The 22592-nt window shown below is 39.9% G+C and overlaps 1 protein-coding gene and 1 long non-coding RNA gene across 3 annotated transcripts in view; one reads left to right on the forward strand and one right to left on the reverse strand.

The window, feature by feature from the left end:
- Positions 1-22592, forward strand: part of LOC142100749 (relaxin receptor 1-like) — a 356003-nt gene that overhangs the window by 318938 nt on the left and 14473 nt on the right. The window contains exons 13-16 of the mRNA XM_075184528.1: positions 778-849; positions 11088-11159; positions 15334-15563; positions 22084-22494. Of these exons, the coding sequence (XP_075040629.1) occupies positions 778-849; positions 11088-11159; positions 15334-15563; positions 22084-22494 (785 nt within the window). The remainder of the gene's footprint in view (positions 1-777; positions 850-11087; positions 11160-15333; positions 15564-22083; positions 22495-22592) is intronic.
- Positions 1-22592, reverse strand: part of LOC142100750 (uncharacterized) — a 106162-nt gene that overhangs the window by 71639 nt on the left and 11931 nt on the right. For both annotated transcript variants that reach the window (XR_012678894.1, XR_012678895.1), the window contains exons 2-4: positions 22272-22490; positions 5697-5961; positions 5512-5618 (exon numbers count right to left, since the gene is read on the reverse strand). This is a non-coding gene — a long non-coding RNA (uncharacterized LOC142100750). The remainder of the gene's footprint in view (positions 1-5511; positions 5619-5696; positions 5962-22271; positions 22491-22592) is intronic.

A 22592-nucleotide genomic window follows, 5' to 3' on the forward strand; every position in this document is an offset into this window, starting at 1 on the left:
ATTTTTATTTTTAAATAAACCTGTAGATCCAAACTCAACAAGTTACTCACAACTGGACAATGGCCACAGACTATCTCTGTGCAGTGCACAAGTATTATTACTAAGAGCTAGTGCAATGAAGATAGATTGTGTTTACATGTAATTAATCTAATTATGATATTATTGCTTTTGTTAGTATACTGTATTTATAAAGCATCAACATTTTATGCAGTGCTGTACGATAAGTAAAGTGTACACAGAGAGCTTACAATACACAGAACTGACGTGTATAATTGTATTTGGTTCTTTTCATAATGCTCTTAATTTGAAGAATACTATTCGCATTTCTAACAGAACTAAGTGAACTTATAATTTTTGCTCTTTAAGTTTTATTTAAGCTGTTGAACAAGCAAGAATAGTCCTCTCATAAGGGAAAATAATGTACAGTTATATTAGTTTTCAAAAATAGCACCAAAGAATAAGAAATAAGTGAGTGAGAGAAAGGCAAACAGGATAGAAGTGATGTTGCTGCAGTTTCAATGTTCTATTGATTACAATATGATTTATTCTGCACTTAGTCCCATAATGGGATAGTGTAGATGTATTCAAGTCTGAAGCTGCACATACTTCTCATTTTAATTTAACAATTACCTGCATTTATCCCAAAGAGCTGGACAAATCCTCATTCTGGCCCCCTTTCATTTGGGAGACTCCATTTGAATAGGAGCCATAACTGGGGAAGTAAATTGTAAAATATATGTGTTTTTAGTTTTGATGATGTTTTCTTTTTTATTTTAGGAATATTTCCTTCAACCCTCTGAACCACATCCCACACCACCAGTTTGATTTTTTGACCAACCTGCAGTCTCTGTAAGTTACTTGGCTTCACATGATATTTTAGTAATCCATCTTGAGAGAACTACTTATGTGACATTCATGGTAAAACTGTGTTTTGTTGGCAAATTCATTCTACCAGTTTGCATCAAAATAAAACTACACGCACTATGAGAGTGATTTCAAGATTAACATAAAGATACGCTATTTGCATATGCGCAAAAATGCACCTGTAGGTTCCAACAGCTGTATTTGGAGTTACAGGTACCTGAAGATACGCGCAACCTGAAACCTAGCATATAGATGCTCCCAGAGCAAAGATGCACAAGTTATTATCATTAGCAACCCACAAACTTGCACCTAGCTTGTGAAATGCAAAACATACTGTCCAGATAGGATACATCTCAAAGGGGCTTGGTAATTTGTGCCTGCACACTGTTACTGTAGTGAACCTACACATGACTGCTCGCGAACCGTCTCCAAGTACAAGCTGCAACATGTACCCGTATACAAAATATGGGTACATGTTGTGCACATACTTAGTGCAACAAGTTATACACAAGGGGCCTGATTCATTAAGGATCTTAACTTGAAAAACTTCTCCTGGATAAAACCATGTTACAATGCAAGGGGTGCAAATTAGGATTTTGTTTTGCACATAAGTTAAATACTGACTGTTTTTTCATGTAGCACACAAATATCAACTTTAAATTTCAGTGTACAAGTAAGCTATCAAGTATTTGTGTGCTACATGAAAAAACAGTCAGTATTTAACTTATATGCAAAACAGAATACTAATTTGCACCCCTTGCATTGTAACATGGTTTTGTCCAGGAGACTGAAATAAGAAGTTTCTCAAGTTAAGATCCTTAATGAATCAGGCCCAAGGTGCATTTTTAGAAATGGACTTGAATGAAACTCTAAATTAGACTCTGTCACCAGCTTCATAATATACAAATACCACTATCATGGTTCTGCAATATCGCTGCTGAACAGTGACATTGTAAGAAATTTCACACCTGACGACATTCTCTTCCTTTCTGTAGATTTAATGTGCAAATATAACCCTGCCGTTATAATAACGGCTCTAACAGACATTGCTGCTCTGTGCTTTTTCATTGCTTTTGCTTTCTAATCGTGCTGTTTATTTTGTGTAGTGTTAGAGGACGTTCTTAAATTAGGGCAATCACCTTATAGCAATTGATGATCAAATTCTCACAGTCGCAAAGATAACCCAGAAGCGCACTGCTTCAATTCAAGTAACAGCCAGAAAATGGATGTATATTGTATCGGTAACCCACAAGTGGAAGTACTAAGGAGAATAGCAATGGTCATGTAACCAATAATACTCAAGCACAGTCACCTGAGGGAAGTATTAACAAGTACTGTGTTTCTGTCCTATAGGGTGCTCCCATAATTGAAAGGACAGCAATGCCAATATCATCCTACAGAAGCTGACGTGTATCAAAAGAACAACATAAACATGCCCTGTGTACTGCCTATGAGTAATACATAGTAAAATAATAGTACTCTGCCACCTTGTGTATAAGGAGGCTTGCACAGTGTCCTACAATTCATTGGTTTGCCACCTCTATATGTGAAGTGCCTGGGAAAGTGCAGGACCTCTGTGATAGGATGAACTTACATGCTGAGAATAGCTATTACTAATTCCTGCTCATTTTGGAACCTACGGAGATATATGCATCCTCGTGCGTAGCATGGCAGACACTTGCTTCTATCTCATATTTCAGTAGCTTGGTGAGAGGAGCAATCGCACTGTCCTACAAGTTTCCTCATATACTACTGTGTTACCCCAGTAGCAGAGAAAGCTATACAAACCGGTGCTGTTTCCAGTGTGCGACTGCTACTTGTGCTGCTGCAGAATCTGAAAAACTAAGTTAAGTAACACTGGCAAGCTACAGATTTAATTGCCGGAGTGACTTGTGTAGGGATTTGCTAATATTGACGGAGAGACTATCTAGGCTGCAGATCAATGTCTCATTTCTACTAGTTACTAAGAATCGGGAATTCGTTTGTATATTGGACGGCATCTTTGAATAGCTCTCAGCATCGGAGTGTTTTGCTATTCAGGATCTCCTTTTTAGCGTGCTTACGTGGCTCCTGTTTTCCATCTAGTGGGCGTTTTCTGCAATGCGGCTGGATTTTTGCAACAAAAGTACTCTATATTCCTGATACAGTATAGGCGCTGTTAAGTTAGGTGATTCCTATACAAATGTTACAGGCCAAGCCTTACAAATTGCATAGAGAGAATTGAGCATATCTTTGTTTGAACAGAAACAGCCGAAGTGGGATAAGTATGGTGATAGTTTTCCAACATAAATTTCACTGTAGCTGATACTCTTTAGCATAGTGTGTTAAACTGTGCATATAAACAGATTATTATTCATTAATTATTACTTTGATTAATGTTTTGCTTTCACTGTACATTGCCCAATTTCAAAGTACTTGCTAAGTTGTTGAGAACGTATAAGACTGGCAGACGTGTGTTGCCTGAGCTTTTCTATGCTACTGTGATATGTACACTAATATGTGACTTAATGTTTCTCTGTTGAGGCATCTTTTCTTTTTGCTTAGGAGGGGTGTGATTTATATAGATGCTGCATTGATTTAATGGATAGCTAGTTAAGACAGATAAAAGGGATAGACGATTTTATTTCATTAACCCTTAGAAGGGTATGGACAGATTCCTAAACAAGGCATCTTCTTCCCGCTCTGGAAACACTCCACACGATCCTAAAATGGGTAAGCCCAAACAAACCCAACGTAAGACAGCTCCCTCATCCCACTCAAGAGCTGTTACTGACTCTCTAGGTAGCACAAGTAATTCCACCACTGACTCTCCATTGCTGACAGTTCCAACTGTTGCAGAGTTAGCCTCTGAACTTTCCGGTATCTTTATGCCCCTCATTGACAAGAAATTGGAGATCTGCAAACTAGATATGACTCTACACTGGCCAAAATTGATGCCAATAGTGCCAGGATTGTTACACTTGAACAGAGACTTAGCGATGTAGAGGATCGAACCCATGTCCAACAAAACTCTATGGACTGTCAGACTAGAACCATACAGTCTCTGATTGATAAGGTTGATGATTTAAAAAAAAGACATCGCAGAAACAATTTATTTCATATTTTTTTGTTTCATAAGTTATACCTGAAACAATTAAAAGGGAACAACTGATAGAATATTTGGGTACAATTTTACCAGAGGTATTATTGGGCATCCGTACTGAATTAGGAGATCCGCAGATTGAGAGAGCACACAGACTGTGCCCAGAGAGGGAGGGAGAACTGAATAAACCCAGACCTGTGATTGCAAAATTTCTGGATTTTAGACCAAAGGAGAAAATACTAATAGTGTACCCCAAGATGTCTAGACTGGTGGTTTCAGATCAAAGAATACTGATCGTTCAAGACTTTTCAACTTTAGTCTCACAAAAATGTAAAGGATTTTCAGACGTGTGTCAGTACCTCCATACTCAGAACAACAGATTTGCTTTAATGTACCCAGCTAAACTTCGTTTTATTGAGAATGGGAGAGCAATATTTTTTACTGACCCTGTACTGGCAAGGAATCATTTTCTTCCCCCACCTCAGCCATAATCTATATCCCCTAAGACGAACAGTCAATGCTAAAATTCTTTATTATCTTCAATGGTCACAAGCTGTTTCCTTCCAGTTGGATGGGGGAGAGAGTAAGTTGCTTCCATAACTGCTAAATAGAATATTCATATTAAAATTCTGGGTAGCCATGATGTTGAAATTCCTCCTCCCCCCCCCATGTTTATTACTAATTTTGACAGATGTTCTTTGAAGTGACCATGTTATCACCCTTTCAAGTTCTATAATGGTTTGTTAATAACTATTAGGAGTTAAGGATGCTTCAGACAGCTATTGTTTGTGATTTCTCGGTGTGTGATGCCTTTCTGGACTTTGTATAATTTATTTGGTTTGGTTAATTTAGAAAACTGGAGAATGGTACCCACTGTGATATATGCACTGTTTTGCCTTCATGATTCTATGTCATGTGTATTACTAACAAGTTCAATACTATTTGTTATGGTTGATTTATTGCTCTGCTTATTGATGAATGTACACTACACGGAACACATTTGCTCTGAGGATCCCTTTACTTGCTGGGATGGAGGGACCTCTGCTACTTGATTAGACTTGAGAAAGAAAGATCTAGTCAAAAAAGGAATTGGATAACTGATTGTTCAGATGTAACTGCCACCTCATCTCAATATGTTGTATGTTGTTGTAAGTGTCTTGGAACATAGGAGGGCTTAATTGCCCAATTAAAATAAAGAGAGTGGCCACACATTTAGATAAGTTACATCCTGACCTGGTTTTCCTTCAGGAGACCCAATGGAGGGAGGGAGATGACTCAGCACTTAAAGGTAGATGGATTGCGGAATGTATTTCGGCACCATTTCGTACTAAGAGGAGTGGCTATCCTATTTCATAGGGATCTTCAATATGAAATCCATAATATTATAAAGGACACAGAAGGCCTCTACATTATTATGGATGTCTCAATTCCTCATAAGAGATATACATTGGTTAATATTTATGCTCCCAACTCATTCTTACGTCATTTTTCTGCAGATATACTTTCAGTGTTGGCACAGAGGTGTTACGGTTCAGATGCATTAGTCAGTATTTACACAGGCTTACCTAGGGCGCGGAGTCTAACGGCTTTCCGGTCTTCACCAAGAACCGCCGCATGGTAGTATGGGTTTTGCTGCCGAAGAACCGCAGGTCGCGGCCCCCAGGTTAGCCTACTGACGTAAGGGAGAAGGCTCTAAGTGATGGATAGTCAAACAGGCAATATGACAAGATGATGCAAATACAGGCCCTACCCGTGAATTCCAGGGTCTGGAGGTCTGACGCGGAAGCCGGCTAGATGCACGGTATCAGTTGTATGCCGTAGGAGATGAATCCAGAGGAGTAGAAACACAGCCGGGTCGGTACACAGGTGGTAATCAAATATACAGTGCCAGAGGGAAATCCAGAGAGTAGTCAAGAACACAGCTGAGTCGGTACACGGGATGGTCAGTCCAATTCGCAGTGCCAGGGATTAAGCCAAAGAGTAGTCAGGTCACAGCCAGGTTGGTACACAGGAGTCTGAGGAAATATAGAAGTACACGGGGAGCAGGATCACAGGAGTCAGGTACACAGGGAAAGGAAGCCAGGAACAGCAAACACATTGCTCTGACACAGGTAGCGTGTCAGAGCAGAGTAGATATAGAGATTTGAATTCCCCACCCAGGAGTCACATGACCTGACGCTGTGAGAACCCGGAAGTGCGGGGGCGCCATCGGAGGACAGCGCTGAACTGCCTAAGCGGACACAGCTGCCAGACGACAGCTGCCAGCAGAGCGGGGAACAGGTAAGTTCATGACAAGAGGGAACACTCACAATTAATTATAGGTGGTGATTTTAACACTGTGGATAACCCTGTTAAGGATAGGATGCCTCCGATCAAAGATTTTAATCTTCGCACATGGCAACATATTCACAATTTACATACCTCACTAAAATTGACAGACCCCTGGCGGTTATTTAACGCATCAGATAAGTCCTATACATTATACTCGGCGGTTCACCACTCTCTCTCCTGGATTGATTACAATTTGGTGGCTGTTGCCCTGGTTCCATATATTCAGCAGGCTAATATACATGATATTCTCATATCGGATCACGCGCTGGTCTCACTCCTGGTCAGTCTAGCACAACCTAGAGAATGTTGCCACCTTTGGCATTTCCCTACTCGCTTAGCTAACTCTTCTGATTTCAAATTGTATTTAAATGCAAAATGGATGGAATATGTGGATAATAATTGAGCACTGGGACACGCCTGTCCTTTTTTTGGGAGACATCAAAGGCGGTGATGCGTGGTCACATTATAGGTTATGTATCAAGGAAAAAACGGGAGATAGATTCTAGTTATAAGTCTTTGCAAGCATCAGTGACGGAAACATTTGAGGCATACTTAGTCCTGGAGCTGAACCTCGAATGCAATACCTTCAAACTAGAGTCCTCTTAGAGAATTACCTTCTGACACAGGCTAGGCATAGTCTAGAATATACTAAAAATAAGTTTTATAGATGGGGCAATAGGACGGGAAGCTTGCTGTCTCTAAAGTCTAATCCAAGGCGTAAAGTTAGATCTGTAGTGGCAATTAAAGACCCTTCCAGCGATGTAACATACACTAAGTCTAAGGATATCATATAGAGATTCCACCAGTACTATGATGCACTGTATAAGGATATTTCTATTGATGTTTTCCGTGCAGGCCCGTATTTTGGAAAAAGCTAAATTACCCAGGCTTACAGCTGATCAAAGAGCCATATTTTCTAGCCCAATTACTATGGCTGAGTTGAATGCAGTGATTAAGGGGTCAAAGTCCATTAAGGCTCCAGGGCCAGATGATTTTTCGGCAGAGTATTACAAAATTTTGCAACATAATATTACCCCTACTTTGCTAGAGCTCTTTCAAACTATTCATTCTAAGAGACCACCCTTTCCATCTTTTAATGACACTTATACTACAGTCATCCCTAAACCAGGAAGAGATCCGTAGCTAGTTGCATCTTATCGCCCAATTATTTTATTAAATTCTTATTTCAAGCTGTTAGCCAAAATATTAGCAGACCAACTACAGGACATTCTTCCTGAGTTACTAACGGACCACCAATTGGGATCTGTAAAAGGACGTCAATCAGTTAGAGGGATCAGAATGGCATTGGTGGCTGTTATGTCAGCATCTCAGCATATAGATGTACCTAATATGCCATTGAGTTTAGACACTAATAAAGCCATTGACACAGTATTGTGGCCTCACCTATGTGCGGTCTTGAGGGCTAGAGAATTTGATCCGTCATTTATCCAAATGATAGAGTATTTTTATACTGAACCCACAACTGCAATATTATTGAATGGTTCTAAAAGTGAGAGGGTGGTTATGGAAAGGGGTACCCGTCAGGGTTGCCCACTTTCACCGCTGCTTTTTTACCTGGCCTTGGACCCATTACTTCGAATGTTGTAACATTGGAACATTTTCTAGGGCATACGGATTGGTACCAAAAATGTGAAAATTGATTTACTTACTTACTGAAAATTTCTAATCCGCAACATACATTATTATATAAACTATTAAGGGATGTTGCAATTGCAAGAAATTGGTAATTTTTTGGGTTATGATGTGAGGCATGACTGATGGGCTAAGGTGTGTCCCGTGTGGTTTAGGCATTGTATATGATTGCTTTTGTATCTGATAAGGTTGTATACCAAGATGTTTATGATGTTGTCAATATAGCTTTGATTGTATTGAAGACATATACAAACTTATGCACTGTTGTATGTATTTGCATGTGTATTGTGAGAGCAATAAAAAAAAAAAAAATTGTTTGTTTTTTGCATGAATCTACATAAAGTCTAGTTTGCCCTAATATACATTTTTATATAATAACTAAATCTGTAAAAGTGGCTGGTTCTGGGGGCAGGGTCCAGACACCTCAAGCATACAGTGTCCCAGGCTGGGAGGGGGAGTTGCCAGGCACTTGGAAACCCCTCCCCTGGGTGAAAACCCTGGACTCTGCACTAATCTAACTTTTTAAGTAACTTTTATTCCATTTTCCTCTAAAGCATATTTTGTAGAAGAATCCCCAATATTAGCTGAGTGTTAGTAAAGTAAATTAAATAGCCAGATTATTCTTATAAATTCACATATCTTGGTTTAATAATATGCCCTGTTAAAGATAATTGTATTGAATTTCAAGTTTCAGAATATACTGCTTTGTTATTGCTATATCAGTATTAATCATATGTAGTACTAGTGAATAGTTGCATAGCACTAGATATATATAATGCAAATCACATCCATGTAGCCCAGCATTGCTCCTACATCTCCACAGACATCATCAACAGGACATGTTTGAACGCAATCCACTAAATGTTCACTGGCGTTGAGGCCTGAAGACAGGCTTGAATGCCTGGGGTGTTGTTTAATAAGCCACATTTGCACTAATAGTTTTGCAGCAAACATATGTTTTTTGTATTGCATAACTGTTTATAGACCCTTCTTCTCACATACTTTGCAATAGACTACCTAGCACACACAATGCTTTATGACCTAGTACTTCAGACAAACTGAATCAGTGGTAACCAGGAAAAATGCACATAGAAATTCATGAGAATTCAACATTGGTGCTACAATGAATGGCATACAAGCCTGTACCTATGGTAGACCCACATCGCTGCCATAAACATGGACAATTCTACATTATAAGAGGAGAAAAGTAATTGTAGGCCATAATTACAGTTAGGGTTGTTGTAATAGATCTTTAAAAGAGACATATGGTTAAAGTCAGTTTTATCATTATTCTCTAGTTAGCCCTCACCCTGACCCGTAATCATACCCATAGCTCCAACATTCAGCCCTTAATTCAGCAAAAGCATGAGAAAGGGATTATTTCTCTTTGATAAATAGGGGCCTCTGTGTTGCACTGCTAACTTCTTACAGTTACATGTGAGTAACCCCAAGGTGGTGGGGGATCCATTATTGTTATCTTTGCTCAGGGCCCACTAATAAGTTGTTAAACTGGCCCTAGTCATAGGTCTCCATATTTATATATAAGTCTAAGCTGTTATAGCTTGCAAAGGATGACTGATCATCTGGAGGTGAACATAGTTAATTCATGGCAGCATGGCAGCACAGGAATACCTCCAACATTTCAGTTTTGTCCTTCAGGACAGTGTGTGTGAATACGTTCAAAAAGGGGGCATGGTCCTGCCATGTTGGAGGCATGCCTTGATCAGAAGAGTTAGGGCACCTCCCAAAAACCTCTTCCCGAAAAACACTCTGACATTATAATGTGCACCACTGGCAGGTGAGTGGTGCACATCTGCCAACAGTCCCAGCATTTAGTAGAAAAGTTCTAACTGTTGGGACAGAGGGATAATCCTCTAGTATTGTAACTGTCCCACCAATATAGGGACAGTTGGGACGTAGGACACAGAAACATCATAAAATATGGATACTTGTAACATTACTAGAAGCAGTGGTCAGGGTATCTGTGTGTAACTGAAATAATTGTTGATGGTAGAATTGTATTGGAAACAGTCTGTAGAGATTTAAAGATTAATATATTTTATTACTGTTCCCAACTGTAAAGAACTGTGGAGTATGCTGGCACTATGTTGAAAAATAAATATTTGTGCATCACATAGATGGGTATGTGTATCATGTATTTTATTGAGGGAAAGATTTGGAAATCTATCTAGCAGCTAGAAAATTGACCTGACACTGAAGTACTAGCCCTGTTTCAAAAATCTAGTCTATATTTTATAGCATGCTGTAAAGGCTTACATGCATCTCCAGACTGCTACAGGGACAAGATGATAATGCAACATTAGATAGCTATGCTGACTGTCATGATTATAGCTTAATCGGAATAATTAGGAAAAGAATACATTAATGTGATCATGGTCCCTCCCAAAGATATGAGTGGGTTTTAATGACAAAGTTTTATTAAATTATTTTCAAATCTCTTCTAAATTCAAGAAAAACAGTTATGTTATGTATAGAACGCTTTCCTAAAAAGTGTGTTCGCACAAAAGGGCAATAAAATAGTTGAAAAACAGATTAGCATACCAAAGCACGTCTTTCAGTGATACAGGGAAAAAGGGTGTTTAACTGGAGAATAAAATGGTTTAAAAAGTGCTACAATGATTTGATAAATTGTCAGGTATTGGGGCTCAGTCTTTCTACAAATGAAATATCCATACCTTGTAGCCTTCCCCAGGCAGCAGATGATGTGAGTGTGCTATGATTATTCCCGTTTCTATTCCTGTTTTCATTTATATTTTCTGTATGTCAATGTTATCACCATTTGTATTCCATAAGCATTGTGACTTTTTGTCATATTAAACTTTATTTATTAGCTTTCTGTCTTTGTGTTATTAAATAATTCATGTGCCATGATAGATTTGTTTGTTTTTTATAATGCTACATAAAAGACAGGGAATTGTTTAGAAACTGATTAAATTAGGTTGTGATTCCAATTTGGGATTAGATTAACTGGAGACTTCCTAAGAGTGTCACCTCTTGCACTACATCTTAGTGGTGGCAGAACTAATCTACAGTCTATATAGTATGTCAGTACTGTATAAGTAGTTATGTATAATCTACATGAGAAACAAATACCTCTAAGCACATCTTTCACACGTATATTTCTTCTTGTTCCTAGAATCATGGAAGATATAGAGATTCCCAACATTCATAACCGCATTTTTTCTAGCCTGGTTAATCTGTCTCACATGTAAGTACAAAATCAACCTTGAAGAAGACTTTTCTGTTCTAACCTGTGGCCATTACTAATGGTAAACAATTCACTAGGAATTCTTGCCTTATGAACAATGGTCATTCCTAATGAATATGTGTTAAATGCCTCAGTGATGTTTCCTAGTGAATTAATAGGCTGCATTCTCATGAATCATGGTTAAGCCTCCACTCTATGCAGACAGGTTCACATTATATTGGAACGAAACTCAAACAATTAATACCCTTTTTTAAACTTGAATGTAAAAGGATTCAGTTATTTCATGTGAATGAAAAATGAGTATTTTAAAACTGTCTTTCATCAGTTCTACAATCCCAGTTTTTGATGACTGTCAGCACTTACAATAACTTCAATGGCAGGTACTATTCAGTATATAGGAAGATACCAAAGACAACAGATTGCTCTGATCTGAACACTGCAAACTACGTAAACAGGATAGTATATTTATTGATCTACATCATTGAACTTTGGCCGTTGAAAGACTTTGCAGAGTAATATGGCAGCAACTGTCTCTTGAAACAAATACAATGCATTTATTTTAGAAATACCCCAAAACAAATACAAAGTCAAGCTTGTTACGTGTATTTATCATACACTCAATCTTGCACACCTTTATGCACCAGATAAGGACTTAAGATGCTGTTATGAAGCAGTAAAAGAGTTAACAGCTTGACAGCAGCCAGGGTACATACAGGCCGATGCATTTTAATGCGTTTTCTATAAAGCATGGAAACACATGCATGCATTAAATGCATTTTTATTTGTTTACAATGCGCTTTAACCTCTTCAGGGACACTGGCACATATGTGTACATTTACTTTTATTTAAAAATAGCGTTTATTTTTAATTGCAAAACTTTTTCAAGTTTGAATATATATTTATAACTAAAAAAATTATAATTTCTGTACATTCGATTGGGACACATTCACAAATATTTAACAACAATTTGCATCAGTAAAGTGGTGTATTTTTTCAACATTATATAATAAAATGTTGTGCAATAAAAAACAGGTATGTACTCTAGATATGTTTAGGAATTGTGATTGTATTTATCTACGGGTTTTTTGTATTGTGTCTATTCAATTCAACGTAAATAGTAAATGTCCACATTTGTGGACATTTAGCGCTCATGGGTATTTTTGTGTCATTGTATATTCTATAGGTATTTTTTGTGCCAGTGCGTCTGGCTGCTGGCGCCTCTTGATGACAACAAGCGGCACTAGGGATGGACATCGGAAGTCCATTATCAAATAATGGCTGGGTTTCTGCCATTGAAACTTTCGATGTGATGGTAACTAACCATCACATCAAAAGAATTAGATGGAAAAAAGTATTTGTGTGGATACAACGCGGCCAGTTAACGATGGACCTGGGGGCGGGATCAGGGCTGGGTGCGGAGTGGTGAGTCACTGGAAGAGGCAGAGCAGGATGGGACAACACCGTCCCTGCCACCAGTGACTGACTGCTGCAGTTACTGTGCTGCACACACAGTGCTCATGCAGGCAGCTGACTGAGCGTGGGACTGTGACAGGTCTGTTTGTAATTCTGTAGCTGGCTGTGATCTGATTGGCTCTATAAGAGAGTGAAAGCCAATCAGAGCTAGCAATGTGAAAGCACCTTTAGAAACTCAAAAGGCTCCAACATTATAAAATCAACTGTGAAATACCAGATGACTGTAACGATAAATATATCAAAGGTCGTCCACTGTTAGACCTTTGACAAAATGATCAACCCTTTCAAAAGAAAGACACAGAGGCAAACAGTACTTAAAATCCAAACCCAAAAAGTGGGGCTTCAAACTTTGGGTGAAGGCATCTCGGCTATGTTTCACAATTTGCAATGTACCAAAAAACCAATTCCACGATTACAGAATTTAGTGTGATTGGTGATACTGTGATAAGATTGGGGAGCAGATTAGAAGATAAAAACCACAAGTTGTTTTTGGATAATGTATTTACTTCTATACTTATCAATATAAATCTGATGGCAAAATTTATTTTTGTTGTTGGTATTATTAGATGAAACGGAATGAAAGATACTGACATCAAACTCGTCAACTCTAAAACTTTAGTGAAATGTGGTAGAGGATCAATTTCGGTGGCCACATCAACAGACAATGTGACAAATTTATGGTGGGCAGCTAATAATATTGTTCATATGATCTCTACATATGCCGGAATTGAATCGCAAGATGTCGTCTCCAGATGAGACAGATAACGAAAACAGTATGTCCAAGTAACAGGGCCATTTGCTGTCAATCTATACAACAACTTTATGGGGAGGGGGGGAAGTAGATATGTACGAGATAAGATGATTGCTCACTACCCTCCTTCAATCCATTATCAGAAATGTTACCATACGATTGTCTTCCATCTTCTTAATGTTTCCATAGTAAACGCATGGATCCTTTTTAAAAATAGCGAGAAATCAAACATGAGTTTACTAGAATTCAAAGCAAGAATTCAGCAATAATTCAAATGGGCGAAAACACCAAAAAAAGGGGAAAGCCTTCTAACGCTAATGTGGAAACACCACCAAAAAAAACCAAGAAGATGGCAGAAGGTTGTACCGGAAAAAAGATTGGATGGAGTTGAACATTATCCAAAAAAAGGAATCTTAAAATCCTTCACGATGCCACGACAAAAACTGTACCAGATGTATGCGCTACATTTGCAGATAATGCAAATATCCAGGGGTATATTTACTAAATTGCGGGTTTAAAAAAGTGGAGATGTTGCCTATAGCAACCAATCAGATTCTAGCTGTCATTTTGTAGAATGTACTAAATAAATAACTAGAATCTGATTGGTTGCTATAGGCAACATCTCCACTTTTCAAACCCGCAGTTTAGTAAATATACCCCTCAGTGTTTCCAGAATGTATGGACTCATTCATACTTAACAACCACCAAAGACCACTGTACACATATGTGGCTATTTGATTTTTCCAGCTCTTCAACGCTTATATATAAAAAAAATCTGAACTTGAAAGGCATTATATTTTCAATAAACTATATAAAAAAAAAATAATATATTATATATCTAAAGTTAAATGTGTCCCTGAAGAGGTCAATTAAGTGTCATGCAGTAAACACAATCAATCATATAGATTATTATTGAACTAATTTTTCCAATTTCTTTAGAGCAACAAGGTCACAACTTATTAAAGGCTTTAATGGAAATGTACAGTATTCGTGAAACAGTGAAAGAAATTAAGTAAAATGGACAGATTTTTAAACCATGTAAAAAGGACAAACCAGAGTTCTTATCTTATATAAGAACACTGCTGCATTATCAGGGGCATGGAGAAGGAACAGTTTAGACCTCCAAACAGAAATTGCATCCCAAAAATATAACAACGAACATTTTAAAAGTGTCATGCTTTATCCCTCATACATCCAGCAGCTCCATTCAGTAGCTAGGTAATGTAACTCCGAGTAGCTTGGGGAATTCCATGAGCCAGCTCTGATGTATATTCTTTTTATCTGCTGTAGTTATGATATCCTGCGTCATGCAGAGCCTGTATAACAGTTACTGAAATTTGGACGTACAGAGAATTAAAATGACAAACACGTTCTGTCCATCATTTTTCAATTTCTTGATGTCAAACTAAAACAGATTATTTATCTGTACTGTAGATAACTCACATTTCCTGATATGTCTGTTTTATTGATAAGGAATACGCACAAGACATACATAGGAGATGTTATTTTACCGGTGAAATCTTTTATATGTCGCTTCTCTGTGTGATGTTTCCCCAAGATAAGCTCCCGCATCACATTGTGTTGTGTGGTGACTTGATTTCCATGACGATAAAACAAGGTAGCTATGGACACATTCAGAATGAAATCTTAATTATAAGAACCGTAAGTCATTCTGCCACATATACTTAGCGTGGGCTAAAAGGAATTAAACATTTAATTTTTTTTCTGTTATTTTTCTATACACATTCATGGAGATTTGGCCTATAATCTTCAGTAACCAGTTATTAAATCTTTGCCATACACTTACTACTGACAACACCATGTACATAACATACCTACAGTCCCTACAAACTGGTCTTGAATCCCTAAAGGTTGTGCAAATGTTTATCTGTTTAATTTACTATCATTCGTTCTGCAACAAATTTCACTTTCTCACACTTTTTCCTGCAGATACTTCAAAAAATTCCAGTATTGTAGTTATGCTCCTCACGTGCGCAGCTGCAAGCCCAACAGTGATGGCATCTCTTCATTTGAAAACATGCTGGCCAACATCTTGCTCCGAGTTTTTGTCTGGGTCATGGCCTGTGTCACCTGCTTTGGAAACCTGTTTGTGATCTGCATGAGGTCCTTCATAGTCACTGAAAACTGGCAGCATGCATTGTCAATCAAATCTCTCTGCTGTGAGTGTGGTACTTGTGCAGACTAATCCATACATCATCTTCATCATCAATATTTATTTATATAGCGCCAGCAATTTCCTTAGTGCTTTGCAATTGAATACTTATAAGAATTAGCACATGGTGCCCATCAAAATAAACTACCACAGAGATAAGAATGAAATCACATTTGTGGTCACAAACGTTAGCTACTGCACCCATATACTTTTTGGTATTCATTTCAACAATTCACATACATGTCTGTGACTAGACAATCACACAAGTGAGGACACACACTTCTGAAGCATATTTTGCAACTTTCATGGTACCACAATCAGCCTTAAATTGAACACAACCTCAGTGAAGAGAGAGCTACTTTCTAAGCTATCAAATCATATCATTTCAATAGAAACATCACTAAGACACTTATGAAAGAACTAAGAGATGTGGACCTGTGCTTTATATATTTCCACTAACTAAAGTAAGACTCCCTAAGGCTGGTATCATATGGGCATTTTAAAACTCTGTAACTTTCTAGCAAGGATAGCACAGTTTCTGAAATCCTCACGGTGACACATAATAAAAACTTTAACTTTGCTTTCCTGGTTGAGAAACCTATGCAGTTGGAAAAGCACATCGTCCTAACACTAGCCAGTGTGGTATGTAATGTTTTGGTCACTTGAATAAATTTTGGGTAGGCAACAGGATAATATCTTGTTTTCTTATGTTAGTGTTACATTGTCCAATAACATGTGGCTAAGGGGACATTGTAGTTCAGTGTACATATGTATATTGTGTATTATATATTGATGACTTGCAGTAATGTTATTCATTGTCCTAAAACAGAAGCCAGGAGGGTTATGGGTAAAGATCAGGTGGTGTCCAGGATACAGGTGAGAGGGCTGGAGCTGCATTCATTCTCCCCCCCCCTCCTTCCTCTACAGGAAGCATGGAACAGCTGGGGAGCCTGTGACATCACAAAATAGTGTAAGGGGTTAATTTTAAGAGGGGCTCACTGCTACCTTATCCTTGGAAGTAGGGGAAGCCAATTAAGCATCAATTGTTCTCCTTAGGACTAGTCCAGACGTTCTGTCTGCATCCCAACAGGGGGCTTTTGTGAAAGGAGAGCTCATCTTCACTGCCCTGTCCAAACCCCCTAGTCCTGCACTGACCAATGGTTAAGAAGAATAGACCCAGGGGTTTGCCTAGGGAGGGGAAAGACTGTGGAAATTAGACCTGTGATATAAGGAACAACTCCAGAGGGGGAATGGTGTTTATTCTGGGATTTCATTCATGAAGGTGCAAGATCTAGCTTTTGAGTTGTGGTTCTCTAAGTAGAGTCTATATATGCAGCTGAGAGAAATCCATGGGTCGTGAAGTCTGGACAGCAGGTGATGATAATTCCTGAAGCTATTGGGGTAAGGGACAGATGATGTGGTAAATCTGCCTGGCATTTATTTACTGTGTGTATATAATATTCTAGTGTTGTTTGTATGACAATAAATATACTGTTGTATTTTCATAACTGCATTTTGCCTGAGTGACCATACGAATCCTAGAAGGTACTGGGTAGCACTGGGCCAGATATACCCGGTATCTTCACATTTTTGGTGGCAAGCGGTGGGGTCACTCAGTCCCAGATCCTCTCTGGGTAGAGCTGCAGGGGAACTGTATTGTAATACATTCCAGGGCTCTGCAAAGCAGTTAGCACTAGAAACCAGTTACCACATTATCCTGAACTTACTCCTAAAGGCTTTAAGGCAGGAAGTGTCACGAAAAGTGTTGTGGGCTTTAGGCGAGGGGAGATGCCGCCTAAGTGCCGATTTGATAAGGGGAAGCGCACCCCGCCAGAGGAGAGCGGAAGATGGAATCGTGTCTCAAAGAGGGGAAATCACAGTGAGGTGATCCCTGGAAGTAAAATGGTTGTGAGCTCTAGGAACAAGAGAGCAGATCACAGCCCAGTGCTGAAAAAGTTCCCAAAGGAAGGGATTAAGCAGTCCAGTACACCCAGGAGAAAGGTGTACTGGGATGAAGGACTGTGGGAGTGTCTGAAGGATGGGGATATGGATGTGTTGCACCACCCCACCACAATGCAGCACATTTTGGATTATTGGGATGAGGAGTGCCCAAAGATTATTATGTGGGAAGGAGCCAGTCTACAGGAGAAATTGGAGAACCTGTTGGATGTGTTCCTAATGTTGAAAGAGGAGACAAGTGCCTGTAATTTTCGGGATGAACCAGAATGGGATGATTTTACACATGAAGTTATTTGTACTATGCAGAATCTGGCCAAGGGAGAATCCAGATACAACAATAATCAGCAGTACAAACAAGATGGCAATGGACTATTACAGCAGAGGGACATGCATGAAGAATCCCCTGCAAATGTACTAATAGAATCTGCCCCATTAGCAGATTCTACAGATCCACTAGAGACAATGAGTATGGAGGAGCTGATAGTGGAATGCCAGATCCGGGTGTACCTTACCTGTACTGCACACACAGGGATATCCTCAAACGTCTTTTAAAAGATCAGGAGAATCCCATCAATGCCTTCAGTGTCTATAGGAAATGGATGCTCACTTTAGGTCCCCACATACCTCTCTGGGAACAAATACAATGTCTGCAACAGAGTTTTGAAGAAGCAGAGGATGAGGTATGGCGACAAGGATTTACGGACACTGAAATGTTGCAGGATCAGTGTTATCGAGTGAATACTGAAAAATGCCAATTGGAATATCTTTTGTCACACTCTAAAAAGATGGCTGCTCAGTCTGTTAATCAGGGGGAGGTCCATCCCAGTGGATTATACACAGTTGCCAAAGCTACTATCTTGGGGGAGACTGGAGAAGAACTGCTTGGTGAGGATGTTGTATCTCTGACTACTCAGAAAGGATTAAGAGAAATCCTTCCATTTGGTGACGTGGATGGAGAAGAGCTAACAAGTAAGTACCATGTAGTAGCATCTTCTGATAATTTGCCAGTGTTATTGGCACCTGAGACTGTGTCTGAGTTAGAACAGAATTTCAGAAAAGACCAGTTATCCACCCCTGTTGTGCCTGAAAATGTATTGGTTAATGAAGTAACGCAGGATACCGTATATGTGCTCTCCGGGGCAAGTGATGTACAGCTGTACCCAATTGTGGCAGAAGAGAATCATAAACTTGCTCAACATATGATCTCAGCAGAAATCATGATTACAGACTGTAGGACAGAATTAATGGGAGAGGATAAAGGAATTGTCATGTCAGAGGCCACTACCATGGGGCCCTGGGAAAATTACACTTATCCCTTCCCCTATGCAGAATTGGCAGATGAGGAGATGTTGACTGAGTGGGTGTCTGAGAGGGCACCAGTACAGCAGGATTCACACTACCCCGATGCGCCAGAGGCGAGGGAAGTAGTGCAACAGTTTGATGTGGTAGCAGGGGAGGGGAGATGCACACCAACATACTTACAAGGGCACCCACAAGTGGTTTGGGAAGGGGACAGAGGATTCCCCATAAGCAAAGAATTAATGGAGCCCCCACGCTTGCCTGCCACTGGGCAGTTGTCCCTTGAGTGTTTGGGGGAGGAGGGATTCAATCTTTGCCAGAAACAAACGGACAAGGAGCCAGAAAGTTTGCCTGCCACTTGGCAGTTTTCACTCGAATATGTGGGGGAGGGGAGCATGGTCTCCAGAAACAGAGGACAGGCCAAGGGACTACTTGCAGTTGGGCAATTAAGGGTGGACAAGACACCCAAGGGATGTTGGACTACAACTCTCACCATGGATGTGTGCACCGGAGTGGCCCAGTTTTATTGTTGACTCATCTTATGACACAGGGCAGCATAACCCCCCACTCCAGCTGGGTGGGAAGATATGCCTGCAGCCATGGGACCCTGGTGGGAGATTGAGGAACTGTGTACTGCTGTCTACCTTGCCATCAGGCCCAGGAGAAACCACAGCAGGCCAGAGACTTTCGACTTGGAAGAAAAGATTACTTGGAGCTAGGGAGCCACTAGGGAACAAGGGCTAAAAAAGTAGGGGAGGAATGTGACAAAACGAGTGTGATGTGGATTATAGCAAATACTTTTTATAGCCCATGCTTTGTTCCCTAGCTCACCAAACTACAACTGCATTGTCCAATAACATGTGGCTAAGGGGACATTGTAGTTCAGTGTACATATGTATATTGTGTATTATATATTGATGACTTGCAGTAATGTTATTCATTGTCCTAAAACGGAAGCCAGGAGGGTTATGGGTAAAGATCAGGTGGTGTCCAGGATACAGGTGAGAGGGCTGGAGCTGCATTCATTCTGCCCCCTCCTTCCTCTACAGGAAGCATGGAACAGCTGGGGAGCCTGTGACATCACAAAATAGTGTAAGGGGTTAATTTTAAGAGGGGCTCACTGCTACCTTATCCTTGGAAGTAGAGGAAGCCAATTAAGCATCAATTGTTCTTCTTAGGACTAGTCCAGATGTTGTCTGCATCCCAACAGGGGGCTTCTGTGAAAGGAGAGCTCATCTTCACTGCCCTGTCCAAACCCCCTAGTCCTGCACTGATCAATGGTTAAGAAGAATAGACCCAGGGGTTTGCCCAGGAAGGGGAAAGACTGTGGAAATTAGACCTGTGATATAAGGAACAACTCCAGAGGGGGAAGGGTGTTCATTCTGGGATTTCATTCATGAAGGTGCAAGATCTAGCTTTTGAGTTGTGGTTCTCTAAGTAGTCTATATATGCAGCTGAGAGAAATCCATGGGTCGTGAAGTCTGGACAGCAGGTGACGATAATTCCTGAAGCTATTGGGGTAAGGGACAGATGATGTGGTAAATCTGCCTGGCATTTATTTACTGTGTGTATATAATATTCTAGTGTTGTTTGTATGACAATAAATATACTGTTGTATTTTCATAACTGCATTTTGCCTGAGTGACCATACGAATCCTAGAAGGTACTGGGTAGCACTGGGCCAGATATACCCGGTATCTTCACAATCATCATCATCATTATTTATTTATATAGCGGCACTAATTCCGCAGCACTGTACAGAGAACTCACTCACATTAGTCCCTGCCCCATTGGAGCTTACAGTCTAAATTCTTTAACATACACACAGACACAGACAGACAGACTAGGGTCAATTTTGTAGCAGCCAATTAACCTACTAGTATGTTTTTGGAGTGTGGGAGGAAACCAGAGCACCCAGAGGTAACCCACGCAAACAACATACAAACGCCATACATATAAGGCCATGGTCGGGAATTGAACTCATGACCCCAGCGCTGTGAGGCAGAAGTGCTAACCACTTAGCCACTGTGATGCCCCGTGATACTAAATAAATGATAACTAGAATCTAATTGGTTGCCATAGGCAAAATCTCCACTTTTTCAAACCCACAGTTTAGTAAATATACACCCTGGTGTTTTAACAGTGATTGGCAACCTAATACACCATCAGGGTGACATATGCAGCCCTCTTCAAAATGGCCTTACATTACAATTAATCTCAGTAATAACAAAAGTCACTCCCAGAATAACCTATGCAACCCCACATCAGTCATTCGCTCATTCCAAAAAGACCTCATATATACTTAGGTCTTCCACATGCCACTCAGAACTTACACTTGTTACAAATACCCTCAGATCTCACATATAGTACAAAGCTCCCTTCAGACTCTCCCCACGTCACTCAAACCACCACATCCCCCCAATCAGCCTTTACTGGAAATACCAGTGACCACCCACACCTAATCTAATGATCACTAATTAGGCACTACTTAATTATTAGTAACTAGTTAGTGGTAAATAGATTAGTAGCGTGTAGTTACCGATAATCCTTAATACCACCCTGCCAAAAAGTCCCTGCTTACATTGTCAGTGAAATTCAATCAGTTAAGGATGTTGGTCGCAGTGTTTCCCATAGAGGAAGATAACAGACCAGTTGATGTAGACTGTACTACATCACCCTCTCCTCCTGATTAGGTGTACTATATAACCTCCCTGTGCTGAGCGGTGGCGGTCAAATGATGCGGAATTCAGCCAATCACGGGCAGGCTTATTCTCTGCTTGATAAGAGCTTGTGTCACGGTTGAATCTCGGCAAGGCATAAAGCAGAGGCTCAGTCAGAGCAGGGACATAGTGATGGAGGCTGCAGGTGAAGGCTTGTCAGACTACTGGGCGGAGGGCTATCTGTTGCCCATCACTGGTCTAATGTCTTGTACCCATTGGTGTTAATTAAATACATTTTCAATGCTAGGACTACGCATATGAACATGGTCTGATAATAGAATTCACTGTTTCTAATATTATATGTTTTTACTAGCATTGCTTTGTATTTCAGTAAATGCATTGGGAAAGTTTACCGTACCCTCCAAAGATATCCATGTGCTACCGGTAGTAACAAACACATAAAATGCCTTTGACATGTATTTTCACTCAACAAAAAAACCCAGCAGTGAGTTAGTTACCTAACTCATGGACTATTAGCAAATACTGGAAAATCTGGTTTTGTGTCACTTTGATGCTCATTATCTGATCTGTAACATTCTATTTATACAGGTGCAGACTGCCTGATGGGATTCTACCTCTTCTGCCTAGGTGCCTTTGATATAAAGTTTCAGGGAGAATATAACAAACACGCCCAGGCCTGGATGGAGGGCTGGGAGTGTAAGCTGGTTGGCTCTCTGGCCATGCTTTCCTCAGAGGTATCGGTTATGATGCTGACATACATGACTTTGGAGAAGTACCTTTGCATCGTCTTTCCATTCAGTCACTTCCGAGCAGGGCGTGGGCAGACCTTAAGCGCACTTGCAGCAATTTGGGGACTTGGCTTCTTCATTACCATCATTCCTTTCTTTAGCTATGACACATTTGGCAACTTCTATGGACGAAATGGGGTGTGTTTTCCACTACAGTCAGACAGCACAGAGAAATCTGGAGCACGAAGATACTCCATCAGCATATTCCTAGGTAAGGAATAATATACAAACCCATACTTTATTATTGCCATTTCCTTTAGCTGCAAGTTAAAATACTACACTTTGAATAGCATTCCAATCACTATGATG

Source organism: Mixophyes fleayi, chromosome 9, assembly GCF_038048845.1.
Source record: "Mixophyes fleayi isolate aMixFle1 chromosome 9, aMixFle1.hap1, whole genome shotgun sequence".
Classification (NCBI taxonomy): Eukaryota; Metazoa; Chordata; class Amphibia; order Anura; family Limnodynastidae; genus Mixophyes; species Mixophyes fleayi.